At 40.7% G+C, this 14,798-nt stretch overlaps 1 protein-coding gene across 6 annotated transcripts in view; it reads left to right on the forward strand.

Moving 5' to 3' along the window:
* The window catches only part of ralgps2 (Ral GEF with PH domain and SH3 binding motif 2), a 567,568-nt gene that overhangs the window by 160,255 nt on the left and 392,515 nt on the right, over positions 1-14,798 (forward strand). For 5 of the 6 annotated variants that reach the window (XM_072274320.1, XM_072274319.1, XM_072274317.1 and 2 more), the window contains one exon: positions 10,365-10,448. The exons of the other annotated variant lie outside the window; for it this stretch is intronic. In XM_072274320.1, coding sequence (XP_072130421.1) covers positions 10,365-10,448 — 84 coding nt within the window. The remainder of the gene's footprint in view (positions 1-10,364; positions 10,449-14,798) is intronic. 6 annotated transcript variants of the gene reach the window in all.

Below are 14,798 nucleotides of genomic sequence, written 5' to 3' on the forward strand. Positions count from 1 at the left end.
ACACTAGGAGTACTGTGTCTAGTTCTGGTTGCCTCACTATAGGAAGGATGTGGAAGCGTTGGAAAGGGTACAAAGGAGATTTACCAGGATGCTGCCCGGTTTAGACAGTATGCATTATGATCAGAGATTAAGGGAGCTCAGGCTTTACCCTTTGGAGAGAAGGAGGATGAGAGGAGACATGATAGAGGTATATCAGATATTAAGAGGAATAGATAGAGTGGACGGCCAGCACATCTTCCCCAGGGCACCACTGCTCAGTACAAGAGGACATGGTAAGGGGCTGGAAGTTCAAGGGGGATATTAGAGGAAGATGTTTTACTCAGAGAGTGGTTGGTGCTTGGAATGCACTGCCTGAGTCAGTGGTGGAGGCAGATATACTAGTGAAATTTAGGAGACTACTAGACAGGTATATGGAGGAATTTAAGGTGGGGGGGGTATATGGGAGGCAGGGTTTAAGGGTTGGTACGTCATTGTGGGCTGAAGAACCTGTACTGTGCTGTACTATTCTATGTTCAATATAACCGTATAACAATTACAGCACGGAAACAGGCCATCTTGGCCCTTCTAGTCCGTGCCGAACTCTTACTGTCACCTAGTCCCACCGACCTGCACTCAGCCCATAAGCCTCCATTCCTTTCCTGTCCATATATTTGGACAGATGTTCTGTCAGTGTTAATGTTAAACTAAAACCATTGTTTGTCAAGGTCAGAAGTATTTTGTCATTACCATTACAGTGCATATTTTGATGGGAAATGTTTAGTTCAGTAATATTGGTCTGAACTCATTTGCTGGAGTCAAGTGCTTTGATACCAAAATCAGTATTCTATCAAACTCCATAGTCTAATTAGTAAACAAATGTTTTGTTGTTAAGTAAGGAAAATATTGGCATGCTTAAGAAAATGTGATTCAGAAATGTATTCTAATTGTTCTTAAAATGAGTTAAAACAGATTTATTAAAGTACATGTTTTTTATTTGCAGGATTGACTTTGAATTCTTTGTCATTTCATTTTAAATTAAATTCAGTATTTTGATGGTGTGATGGTAATGATACTCATCTGTGAAAACTTTGCAAAAACTCTTTAAAATATAAAAGTTCTCTTAAATGTTGATTGATGCCAAGATCTGTTCTTCGTTACAGAGCCTAAAATAAAGGTTATAACATAAACAAGAGTTCTAAGAAATTTCACTTTTCAGAATTTTATGTAGTCAAAGGTGCCTCTAATTGAAGAATCACCAATAAGCAGCATTCACAAGTAACATGAAGCAGAGGTGCTTAATGAGTACCTTGCTTCAGTATTCACTATGGAAAAGGATCTTAGCGATTGTAGGGAGGACTTACAGCAGACTGAAAAGCTTGATCATGTAGATATTAAGAAAGAGGATGTGGAAAGCATCGAGTTGGATAAGTCACTGGGACCGGACGAGATGTACCCCTGGCTACTGTGGGAGGTGAGGGAGGAGATTGCTGAGCCTCTGGCGATTATCTTTGCATCAATCAGTGGGGACGGGAGAGGTTCCAGAGGACTGGAGGGTTGCGGATGTTGTTCCATTACTCAAGAAAGGGAGTAGAGATAGCCCAGGAAATTATAGACCAGTGAGTCTTACTTCAGTGGTTGGTAAGTTGATGGAGAAGATCCTGAGAGGCAGGATTTATGAACATTTGGAGAGGCGTCATATCATTAGGAATAGTCAGCATGGCTTTGTGAAAGGCAAGTCGTGCCTTACAAGCCTAATTGAATTTTTTGAGGTTGTGACTGAACACATTGATGAAGGTAGAGCAGTAGATGTAGTGTATATAGATTTCAGCAAGGCATTTGACAAGGTATCCCTTGCAAGGCTTGTTGAAAAAGTACGGAGGCATGGGATCCAAGGGGACATTGCTTTGTGGATCCAGACTGACTTGCCCACAGAAGGCAAAGAGTGGTTGTAGATGGGTCATATTCTGCATGGAGGTCAGTGACCAGTGGTGTGCCTCAGGGATCTGTTCTGGGACCCCTACTCTTCCTGATTTTTATAAATGACCTGGATGAGGAAGTGGAGGGATGGGTTAGTAAATTTGCTGATGACACAAGGGTCGGGGGTGTTGTGGATAGTGTGGAGGGCTGTCAGAGGTTACAGTGGGACACTGATAGGATGCAAAACTGGGCTGAGAAGTGGCAGATGGAGTTGAACCCAGAATAGTGCGAGGTGGTTCATTTTGGTTGATCAAATATGATGGCAGAATATAGTATTAATGGTAAGACTCTTGGCAGTGTAGAGGATCAGAGGGATCTTGGGGTCTGAGTCCATAGGACACTCATAGCTGCTGCACAGGTTGACTGTGGTTAAGAAAGCATATGGTACATTGGCTTTCGTCCATTGTGGGACTGAGTTTAAGAATCGAGAGGTAATGTTGCAGCTATATAGGACCCTGGTCAGACCCCACTTGGAGTACCGTGCTCAGTTCTGGTCACCTCACTACAAGAAAGACATGGAAACTAAAGAAAGAGTGCAGATGAGATTTACAAGGATGTTGCCTGGATCGGGAGCATGCCTTATGAGAATAGGTTGAGTGAATCTGGGTCTTTTTTCCTTGGAGCAACGGAGGATGAGAGGTAACCTGGTAGAGGTGTATGAAATAATGAGAGGCATTGGTCGTGTGGATAGTCAGAGGCTTTTTCCCAGTGCTGAAAAGGCTAGCATGAGAGGGCACAGTTTTAAGTTGGTTGGAAGTAGGTACAGAGGAGATGTCAGGGGTATGTTTTTTATGCAGAGAGTAATGAGTGCATGGAATAGCGACGACGGTGGTGGAGGTGGATACGATAGGGTTTTTTAAGAGACTCCTGGACAGGTACATGGAGCTCTGAAAAATAGAGGACTGTGGGTAACCCTAGGTAATTTCTAAGGTAAGGACATGTTCGACACAGTTTTGTGGGCTGAAGGGCCTCTATTATGTTGTAGGTTTTCTATATTTCTAAACTATTGACATAAATTATGCACAATTTTTACATGAAACACAATTAGAACAAAGGAAAACTAAGTTAGTTTTGGTGCCATGTGGTCATAGTGTTGCTAAATTGTAGTGATTTGAGGCTTGCTGGTTGGTTCAGTAACTGAATGGTTGAAGGGAAGTACGCTGTTCTTGAAGTTGTTGATATGGGACTTCAGGCTTCTCTACCTTCTTTCGCGTGGTAGCTGTGAAAAGGTAGCATGAACTTGTATGGTCAGGATCTTTGATGATAGATGCTGCTGCCCTGAGACAATGCTGTATGTGGATACTACCGATGGTGGAGGGAGATGTGCCTGTGTATAGTTGGCTGTGTTCACTACTTTCTCAGGCTTCTTGCATTCTTGTGCATTCAAATTGCTGTACCAGAGCAATATGAACCGGTCAAGATACCTTCAACAGTGCATCTGTAGAGTTTTCTTAGTGTGCCACATTAGAGTGCCATAAATGACAAAGAAAGACATTGGTGCATTTTCTTAGAATTGCATCCTGTGCTGGGTCCAAGGTAATCTGATCTGTTAATTTAAAACAGCTGATTCTCTCCACTGCCAATCCTCCCATGTAAACTGATGCATGTTGGCCCTCCTCCCTCCTGAAGTTAACAATCAGTTCTTTACTTTTGCTGATAAGATGATAAGACATACCGGCAGAATTAGGCCACTCAGCCTATTGAGTCTGCTCTGTCATTCCATCATGACTGACTTATTATCTCTCTAAACCCCTTTCTCTTGCCTTCTCCCCGTAACCTTTGATGCCCAGACTGATCAAGAACCTACCAACCTCCACTTTAAATATATCAATGACTTGGCCTCCACAGCCACCTGTGGCAATGAGTCCCACAGATTCACCACCCCCTCCAAATCCACTCTATTTAGGCCTTTCAATATTTGATAGGTTTCAATGAGATCGCCCCCACCCCCATTCTTCTAAACAGAGAGTACAGGCCCTGGGCCATGAAGCAGACCTCGTACATTAATCCTTTCATTCCCAAAATCTTTCTTGTGAACTTCCTTTGTACCCTCTCCAGTACCAGCGCATCTTTTCTTATCTAAGCGGCCAAAAACTGCCCACAGTAATGCAAGTGCAGTTTGACCAGTTGCATATAAAGCCTCAGATTTACGTCCTTGCTCTTGTATTCTAGTCCTCTGGAAATAAATGCTAACATTGCATTTGCTTTCCTTAACACTGACTTAACCTGTAAGTTAACCTTCAAGGATTCCCAAGTTCCTTTGGATCTCCTGATTTTTGAATTTCATCACATTTAGAAAATAGTTTACACTTCATTTTTTTCTACCAAAGTGCATGACTCTATGCTTCTCTAAACTGTATTCCATCTGCCACTTCTTTGTCCATTCTCCCAATCTGTCTAAGTCCCTCTGCAGACTCTCTGCTTCCTCAAAACTACCTACCCCTCCATCTATCTTTGTATTGTCTGCAAACTTGGCTACAAAGCCATCAATTCCATCCAAATTACTGACGTATAATGTGAAAAGAAGCAGTTCCAATATCAACCCCTGAAGAACATCACTAATCACCAGCAACCAACCTGAATAGGGCCCCTTTATTCCCACTTTTTGCTTTTGTGTAATACCATGGGCTCTTGTTAAGCAGCCTCACGTGCAGCACCTTATCAAAGACCTTTTGAAAATTCAAGTAAACAACATCCACTGACTCATCTTTGTCTATCTTCATGTTATTTCCTCAATGAATTCCAACATTATTCCCCCTAGGGAAACCATGCTGTTATCGGCTTACTTTATAATTTGCCTCAAAGTACCCCAAAACCTCATCCTTAATGATGGTCTGCAACGTATTCCTAACCACTGAATTCATGCTAACTGGCCTATAATTTCCTTCCTTTTGCCTCCCTCCCCTCTTAAAGACTGGAGTGACATTTGTAATTGACGGCCAAAGATGGGATTTGGATAAAGTGAAGGTTAGGGTATGTGTATGTGTGTGATTGGGTGAAGGGATTTAGAATGTAAGTCTATTGCACACTGTGGAGCAGAAGGTGGCGATAATGCACCGTTAAGCTGGGTGCCAACCGCTGTAAACCAAGATGGAGAAGAAGTAGGAGAAGACATTTGCAATTTTTCAATCCTCCAAAACCATACCAGAATCTAGTGATTCTTGAAAGGTCATTACTATTGCCTCCGTGATCTCATCAGCCACCTCTTTCAGAACCCCGGGTGTAATCCATCTGGTCCCAGTGACTTATCTACCTTCCCAAGCACATCCTCCTTAGTAATAGCAACTACATTCACTTCTGCTCCCTGACAAGTCTGTCCTGTGGGTGATTGTTTTCGTGACACCACTCAATCAGGTGACCAATTTAGCTCCAGTAAGCTGACTCATCACCGCCTGTCATATTCCAACAACAGTCATGTTGTCAGTGAATTTGAAGATGACATTGAAGCTATGCTTAGCTGTGCAAAATCCGGGCATCCTTCAAGAGAGTGAATTCAGGTAAGACACCTGGTGCAGATGGCATATTTGTCTGAGTACCAAAGATCTGTGTAGATCAGCTCGCTGAAGGACTTACAGACATATTCAACTTTCCACTTCTGTGGAGTGAGGTTGTAGTGCCCAAGAAGGACATGATAACCTGCCTGAGTGACTACTGCTAGTAGTACTAACATCAACCATAATGAAGTGCTTTGAGCAGTTGGTTATTGTGCACATTAACTCCTCCCTCAGTGTTAACCGGAATCTGCTCCAATTTGCTTATCACTGATTAGACAATAAATACTGGAGAACAGTTTTCCAGTTAAGCTGTTACCATTTCTCTTGACATACTTTGAGGTCTTTACATACCAGGAAGTATCCTTGTGTGTGGCCTGTTCAAACTATCTCCTGTTTGGGGTTGGTTGATTTTATTCCTTTTATCACAATAACGTTTTTCTGCTATGTGAAGTTGACTTTTTTTCCCGTTATGCCTTTTGTAGCTACGTGTCTATTCTTCCACATTTTCTTGCATCATGAAAAGAGACAATTTGGCCCATCAAGTTTATCCAACAGAGCCATACGTGCCATGCTAATTTTCCCTGTAACTTATTTTCCCCTCATTTGAATCAACTTACTGCTGATTCTACCATTTGCAGACACACTAAGGGTAATTTACAGTGGGCAATTAATCCATCAACCTACATGTCTTTGGGATATAGGAGGAAGCGTATGCTGTCATAAGGAGAATGTGCTAACTCCACACAGGCAACATCAAGGTCTGGATTGAACCCTGGTCATTGGAGCTGTGAGATATCAGCTCCTCCAGCTGTGCATTTTGTTTTTATATTTTGGTAAAGATGTATCACAATATTTGTGTGATTTGTGACTTGATGTTGGAACGTACGTACATCAAAGTTTTTCTATTTACTTCAGTGTCTTATATTTATCATGTTATTCCTGAAAATTTCTACAAACTGTCATGATAGTATAACATCAGTAATTGCCGATATTTAGTGGGAATACAGTACAGCAAATTGGTATTTGTGTCTAATTCTGGGCAACCTATTTATTATTTGCACTTGGAATTTTAGGATCTAAGTATATTTTTATGTGACTAAGAAGTTCAGCTGGCCAATATTTCACCGAGGTTCCTGGTCTGAACACTTAATTATTGAAAATGATCTTTTTGAGCACTAATTCATTCCTATCATAGTCCTTCAGTGTAATAAGGGGAAATCATGATTGTAGTAATGCAATGAAGAAACTTATTGGAAACTATTTCTGGGGTTGAGAAGCAATGCTGAAGGTTGAGTATTTGCTGACCAGTCAGGCTAAGCTTAAACTTCATAAGTGGATTTGTTAGAAATCAAGGATAGGGAGTGATCTTGGGAGGCAAAAAAAAACAAGTAATTTACGGTGGTTATGGAGTCTATTTACCAGCAAAGTGCCAGGGAACTTTCAATGGAATCATTTTATGATATGAGATATGAATTTACAATAACATAAAAAGATGTTGGCTAGCCAAACTTAAGATTTCAAAAGAAGAACCTGAAGTGATCACCAGAATTCTTCTAATGGCAATATTGAAAAATATTTTTGGAAAATGCAACCCTTGCAATTTTTGTCATGACCTTGTATATTTTGTTTTGAAAATTGCCCATGTATATATATAAAAAAAGTCTGTTTATGAGCTTTCTTGGGTATGAAGGCAGCTAAATAAGAGCTGTGTTTGTTGTATTTCAGTTGAGCTTACTTGCTTTTGCTGAGTAAGATACAGGTTTAATTTTACTTCTTGAAAAATGCACTGAGCAAAGGGTAGACACTGCAATGTTGTGCTGATTAATTATTGACTTACTTAATATATTGGCTTTCAGCTGAGATATTAAAAAGTAGTGCAACCTGTCTTTGAGGTTGAGATGTTGCCATTTTTGGATAAGGCATCTTTTTGACTTGGAGGAATTTAATGGGTAGCAGCCAAAGAAAGACACATGAATCAGTGCTAAGATTTTTAAAAACTACTTTCAGGATCTCATGTACTGATATTCTTCTGGTGAAGGTGCTCCCATCATGGTACTGGGTGAAAATTCTAGTGTTTAGACACCGTGACAAAGCAAGACCACTGATATATTTCCGAGACAGGATGGTGTGTAACTTGGAGGGGAACCTGCATGTGGAAAAGAAACTGCAGCAATTCAAAAAGTCAGCACCTTATCAAGGGCAGATAGGAACTTCTTAGTGGTGAAGTTCAAAGCAAAATTGTCGATGAAAAGTCAGCAGTTTGAAATAGAAATACAAGTCAAAAGAGGTCAGCAGGTTCAGGCACCATCAGGCAGTTAACATTTTGGGTCCATGATCTTTCATCAGAATTAGGAAAAGTTAGAAATCCAGCATGTTTTCTATTGTATGATGCATGGAGAGAACAAAGGAAAGTCTTTGATAGAGATCAAGAGGACTTGTTAGCACAAATGGTGATGATAATTGTAGGGGATGTATAAATGAGTTGTGCCAAATCCGTTATCCATCTGAAAGGTTAATCTTCTTTCACCCTCATCCTGCCCCTTCCTCCTCTCCTCTTCCACTCACCAACTCCCCACCCCCCAAACAGGTACATTTCTAACATTTTTTTGTTGTTCCAGTGCCTATAGTATCTTACTGTGTGGAAGTGATCACTAATCTTGTTTCTGTGGACAATTAAAATATCAAGGTACAGGATTGATAGGAGATTGTGGGAGAATGTAGCACAGACATAAAACCAATCGTATTTGCAAGATCGTAAACAAGAGGAATCCTGCAGATGCTGGAAATTCAAACAACACACATCAAAGTTGCTGGTGAACGCAGCAGGCCAGGCAGCACCTCTAGGAAGAGGTACAGTCGACGTTTCAGGCCGAGACCCTTCGTTAGTCCTGATGAAAGATCTCGGCCTGAAACGTCGACTATACCTCTTCCTAGACATGCTGCCTGGCCTGCTGCGTTCACCAGCAACTTTGATGTATTTGCAAGATCGATACATTTGTAGGATATTTCTGTGTGAGCTGTTACTATTTCTTATGCAATTCTCTGTAGATTCAATTATTTCTTAGTTTAGGTGATAGTCTGTTACAGCAGGTTTAATGGGACAAATATCTCTTAGTACAGTTTAAGGATAACTCAGAAAATATGTAGCACGGGAGGTTGATGATTGGGTTGAGTTGTTCTTTGATCTTGGCAATCCACTTGCAAATGTTTCGTCACCATATGAGGCGATTTCTTCAATGAGCTTATTCACTTATGTGTCGTCATTGTCTTCTTGTTTTACAGCGGTTGGCACCCAGGACTTATGTGTCCTCTGAGTGCTTGGTTTTTATATACTTATCAATCAGTTGATTGGTTGTCATTACAGAAACTTAATTGTGATGTCGAGAGGGGGTCTCATCGCCGATTGGTTGTGTGGTGAACTCTGTGCACCCCTTCCCTACATCATAATTGAATTTCAGTAATGATGGCCAATCAACTGATGATAAGTATATAAAAGACAAGCATTCGGAGAACACACCACAAGTGTGGCGGTAATGCACCATTAAGCTGGGTGCTGAACGCCATAAAACAAGAAGAAGAAAAAGCCAAAGAGTGGTAGTAGAGAATTGCTTCTCCGAGTGGAGGCCTGTGACTAGTGGTGTGCCACAGGGATCAGTGCTGGGTCCATTGTTATTTGTCATCTATATCAATGATTTGGATGATAATGTGGTAAATTGGATCAGCAAGTTTGCTGATGGTACAAAGATTGGAGGTGTAGTAGACAGTGAGGAAGGTTTTCAGAGCCTGCAGAGGGACTTGGACCAGCTGTAAAAATGGGCTGAAAAATGGCAGATGGAGTTTAATACAGACAAGTGTGAGGTATTGTACGTTGGAAGGACAAACCAAGGTAGAGCATACAGGATTAATGGTAAGGCACTGAGGAGTGCAGTGGAACAGAGGGATCTGGGAATACAGATACAAAATTCCCTAAAAGTGGCGTCACAGCTAGATAGGGTCGTAAAGAGAGCTTTTGGTACATTGGCGTTTATTAATCAAAGTATTGAGTATAAGAGCTAGAATGTTATGATGAAGTTTTATAAGGCATTGGTGAGGCCGAATCTGGAGTATTGTGTTCAGTTTTGGTCACCAAATTACAGGAAGGATATAAATAAGTTTGAAAGAGTGCAGAGAAGGTTTACAAGGAAGGATGTTGCCGGGACTTGAGAAACTCAGTTGCAGAGAAAGGTTGAATAGGTTAGGACTTTATTCCCTGGAGCATAGAAGAATGAGGGGAGATTTGATAGAGGTATATAAAATTATGATGGGTATAGATAGAGTGAATGCAAGCAGGCTTTTTCCACTGAGGCAAGGGGAGAAAAAAACCAGAGGACATGGGTTAAGGGTGAGGGGGGAAAAGTTTAAAGGGAACATTAGGCGGGGCTTCTTCACACAGAGAGCGGTGGGAGTATGGAATGAGCTACCAGACGAGGTGGTAAATGTGGGTTCTTTTTTAACGTTTAAGAATAAATTGGACAGATACATGGATGGGAGGTGTATGGAGGGATATGGTCCGTGTGCAGGTCAGTGGGACTAGGCAGAAAATGGTTCGGCATAGCCAAGAAGGGCCAAAAGGCCTGTTTCTGTGCTGTAGTTTCTATGCTTTCTAAAAACACACCACAAGTGAACGGCGCATTGATGATGTCTCTTTGATTGGTGACAAATTGTTTGCAAGTGGATTGCCAAGGTAGGAGAATAGTTTAAGGAAGTACTGTACAGTTTTACAACTGGTCAAAAGATATAAAAAGTTAGTAAATTTTAATTAATTCAGTGCTAGCGGTAAATAATCTTCAATGCGATGGGTGAACATCACATTCTTAATCGTGAAGGATAGTTTTTGTATATTTAGTTTTTAAATGTTCAGTTTTTTTCTTTCAGGAGCTATCAAGTTGTGGGTGGAACAAAAAAGAAAAACACAGTTCTTCGCCAAATGTTGTAGCTTTCACAAGAAGGTTTAATCATGTGAGTACAATGAGGGATTTGTGTTATGACTTTAAAGGGTAAGGTTCCATAAAATTGATTCCTTCTGAAAATCCATTTTTAAAACAAAACAACTACAAAAGAGTAGGATGGGCCCATCATCAAAAAAAAATTGCAATTCTCTTTCAGGTCCCAGTTCCCCAAATATATTTATACAAATATTATAAAACAAAATTAGATGTAGGTAAACTAAATGTTAATGATTAATTTTCTGAATTGTAAACATAATGATGTATATTAGTTTTTTTTCTAATGTTCTCACTTTGTTCTTTATGAATTGTAGCAAGTTCTTAAGCACTTCAAGCGGTTGTGCATTTGTCGTGTATGCCTGTGCAGTAAGCAATTCAACCAATAATTATGAGTTGTTCACAGGGCACATTTGAAATGACTGTCATAGTTTTTCCTTTCTGAAGCAAGTAAAATTGTGCATTGCCAGATTAGTATATTTAAATATAACCATATAACAATTACAGCACGGAAACAGGCCATCTCAGCCCTTCTAGTCCGTGCCAAACTCTTACTCTCATCTAGTCCCACCGACCTGCACTCAGCCCATAACCCTCCATTCCTTTCCTGTCCATATAGCTAACCAATTTAACTTTAAACGACAACATCGAACCTGCCTCAACCACTTCTGCTGGAAGCTCGTTCCACACAGCTACCAGTTTCTGAGTAGAGAAGTTCCTCCTCATGTTACCCCTAAACTTTTAACCCTTAACTCTCAACTCATGTCCTCTTGTTTGAATCTCCCCCACTCTCAATGGAAAAAGCCTATCCACATCAACTCTGTCAATCCCCCTCATAATTTTAAACACCTCTATCAAGTCCCCTCTCAACCTTCTACGCTCCAAAGAATAGAGACCTAACTTGTTCAAACTTTCTCTGTAACTTAGGAGATGAAACCCAGGCAAAATTTAGTAAACCTCTGTACTCTCTCAATTTTATTGACATCTTTCCTATAATTCGGTGACCAGAACTGTACGCAATAATCCAAATTTGGCCTTACCAATGCCTTATACAATTTCAACATTACATCCCAACTCCTATACTCAACGCTCTGATTAATAAGGGCCAGCAAACCAAAAGCTTTCTTCACCACCCTATCCACATGAGATTCCACCTTCAGGGAACTATGCACCATTATTCCTCGATCCCTCTGTTCTACAGCACTCTTCAATGCCCTACCATTTACCATGTATGTCCTATTTTGATTAGTCCGACCAAAATGTAGCACCTTACATTTTTTGGCATTAAACTACACCTGCCATCTTTCAGCCCACTCTTCTAACTGGCCTAAATCTCTCTGCAAGCTTTGAAAACCTACTTCATTATCCACAACGCCACCTACCTTAGTATCATCTGCATACTTACTAATCCAATTTACCACCCCATCATCCACATCATTAATATATATTACAAACAACATTGGAGCCAGTACAGATCCCTGAGGCACACCGCTACACACCATCCTCCAATCTGACACACAGTTATCGACCACTACTCTCTGGCGTCTCCCATCCAGCCACTGCTGAATCCATTTTACTACTTTGATATTAATGCCTAACGATTGAACCTTCCTAACTAACCTTCCGTGTGGAACCTTGTCAAAGGCCTTACTGAAGTCCATATAGACAACATCCACCGTTTTACCCTCGTCAACTTTCCTAGTAACCTCATCAAAAAATTCAATAAGATTTGTCAAACATGACTTTCCACGCACAAATTCATGTTGACTGTTCCTAATCAGACCCTGTCTATCCAGATAATTATAGATACCATCTCTAAGAATACTTTCCATCAATTTACCCACCACTCAAGTCAAACCCACAGGCCCAAAATTGTTGGGTTTACTCTTAGAACCCTTTTTAAACAATGGAACCACATGAGCAATACACCAGTCCTCCGGCACCATCCCTGTTTCTAATGACATTTGAAATATTTGTGTCAGAGCTCCTGCTATTTCTACACTAACTTGCCTCAAGGTCCTAGGGAATATCTTGTCCAGACCCGGAGACTTATCCACTTTTATATTCCTTAAAGGCGCCAGTACTTCCTCTTCTTTAATCGTCATACTTCTCAAAACTACCCTTTTTGTTTCCTTTACCTTACACAATTCAATATCCTTCTCCTTAGTGTATACCGAAGAAAAGGAATTGTTCAAAATCTCCCCCATCTCTTTTGGCTCCGCACATAGCCGTCCACTCTGATTCTCTAAGGGACCAATTTTATCCCTCACTATCCTTTTGCTATTTATATAACTGTAGAAATGAGTAAGATTTATTTTGTTTTTAATTTGTATGTGGTAGCAGAAGCGGATTGTGATACTACAGTTCCGGGGGGGGGGCGGGGGGGGGATGGAAGTAAAACAATATCATTTTTCAAACGTTTAATGTACTTGAACAAGAAATTCTTTTGAGAAGCAGGTCTTTTGATCACTGGTGATTGATCTTTCAAAGATAATTTATGCGCATGATGAAAGTTTCAAGAGCACGTGCACGGAGATTGCCCTATACCAGAATCCAGGTCCTTTAAATTTCAAGGGTCAGTGAAAATTGTGCTGCCACTCAGACTTCGAGCACAAGGTATTGCAATAAATAATAATAAATAAATAAAAATAAATAAATAACAACAAATAATACATAAATAATGGGTCACGTATCACATCCTCTGAGAATGTTCGCAGGGGCACGCATGAAATGACCATCATAATTCAATTCAATTTACTCATTTCTAGAATGTAAACTTTGTCTCATTATCAAATTTGTTGAATCATGCTTCATATCATTTTAATTTTGAGTCATCCATCATTGTATTCCATCCATCATTGTGTTCCAGTTTCAAGAATCTGTAGTCAAGAGCATATTGTGTGAATTATTAAAATCTTGGGAGCAGAGCGTATATCTTTGAGAGAATTCATAATCCTTGTGTAAACCAGTAATTTTGAAATGTAATCTTTACATGTTATCAAATGAAAATAATCTGTCCTAGAGGATTTAAATTGAGTTGCATTTAAACTTTAAGATATACGAAAATGAAAACTTTTTGAATGTTACTTACTGCTGCTATTAAGAATTTTAACTTGATTAAAAGGGGCATGAGAAACAGGTGACTGAAAGAAGCATGGGGAACAGAAAATATCCATGGAAGATGAAATCCTGGTGGGTTTGAAAGGAGTGCAGGAAACAGAATCATGGAATAGGTAAAGTGCAAAAGGAAGAGATGTGATTCTATGTAAGAACAATCCTTCTAGTTCCACTCCCCCTGCCATCTTCCTACAGCATGCAGAGTCTTTGCTTCAAATAATTTTGTCAGCTCCTTGGGAATGCTACTGTTGAGTTTGCTTACACCACCATCTCTAGCAGTGTTTTCCATTTCAGTTGTGTCTAAACTAATGTTTCATAAAGGGCTCAAAGGTTCCCATAGAATGAATGAAGGAAACAACGAAGCCCCCCCCAACCCTTTTCAAAAGCAAACAAGAGCACTGACCCCCCCCCCCCCGACCTGCCTCCCCACAAAATACCTTGATCCAGAGTCCATCAAAACTACAGTCTGTAACTCAGCACTTCGGTATCTCAGACAGGCTCCCTTCAGTGAGGAAGAGAGTGGTCACTTCTGCAACAACGAAAGTGGAGACCAGCAACTTGCTGTTTCGATGTTACAGTCTTCCACACCACTTCTCCAAGGCCCCACGTCTTGAGGACCGACAGGCTCTCACCCTCTAAGTGTGGGGGGGGGGCGCGGGAATCGTTCAAGTACAGAAGTCTTCTTTTGGCAGTAGCCAACGATTAGCATACACACCACATGTTGTTACGGTTTCATTCTCCCACGATGCTTCAGTCTGTGAATTGGTGACGAACCAGGTCATCCACAGGGCTGCTCTTAGAGGGCACACGTTTTCCAGGCTGTTCCTGGAGATAGCGAAACCTTAAGCCACACGGCCGGTCCAAAGACCCACTACTTGGGAAGAGCTGTAGTTTGAACTGTAGGTTATGGACCCTGACAGAACCGCTACCACCTTGAAAAGAAAGGAAAGACATAAGAGAAGAAGAATAAGCTGTTTTGTGGATGAACTGGAGTACGTCACCTGGGTCTGAAAAAAACGGTTCCGCCATCTCTCAAAGCTCCTTCGCCTTCTGAAATGTTCTTCATAACTTTGAAACATGATACTGCAGATTTTGGAATCTCCAGCAAAAAATTAAAATACTGGAGGAACTAAGTGGATCAGAGGCACATCTGTGAATGGAAATGGATGGTTGAAGTTTTGGGTTGAGACTCTTCAACTGGACTGAGTGACAGAGGGGAGATAGCTAGTATAAAGAGTTGAGGGGAAGG

This window comes from Mobula birostris, chromosome 12 (assembly GCF_030028105.1).
Source record: "Mobula birostris isolate sMobBir1 chromosome 12, sMobBir1.hap1, whole genome shotgun sequence".
In the NCBI taxonomy this organism is placed as follows: domain Eukaryota; kingdom Metazoa; phylum Chordata; class Chondrichthyes; order Myliobatiformes; family Myliobatidae; genus Mobula; species Mobula birostris.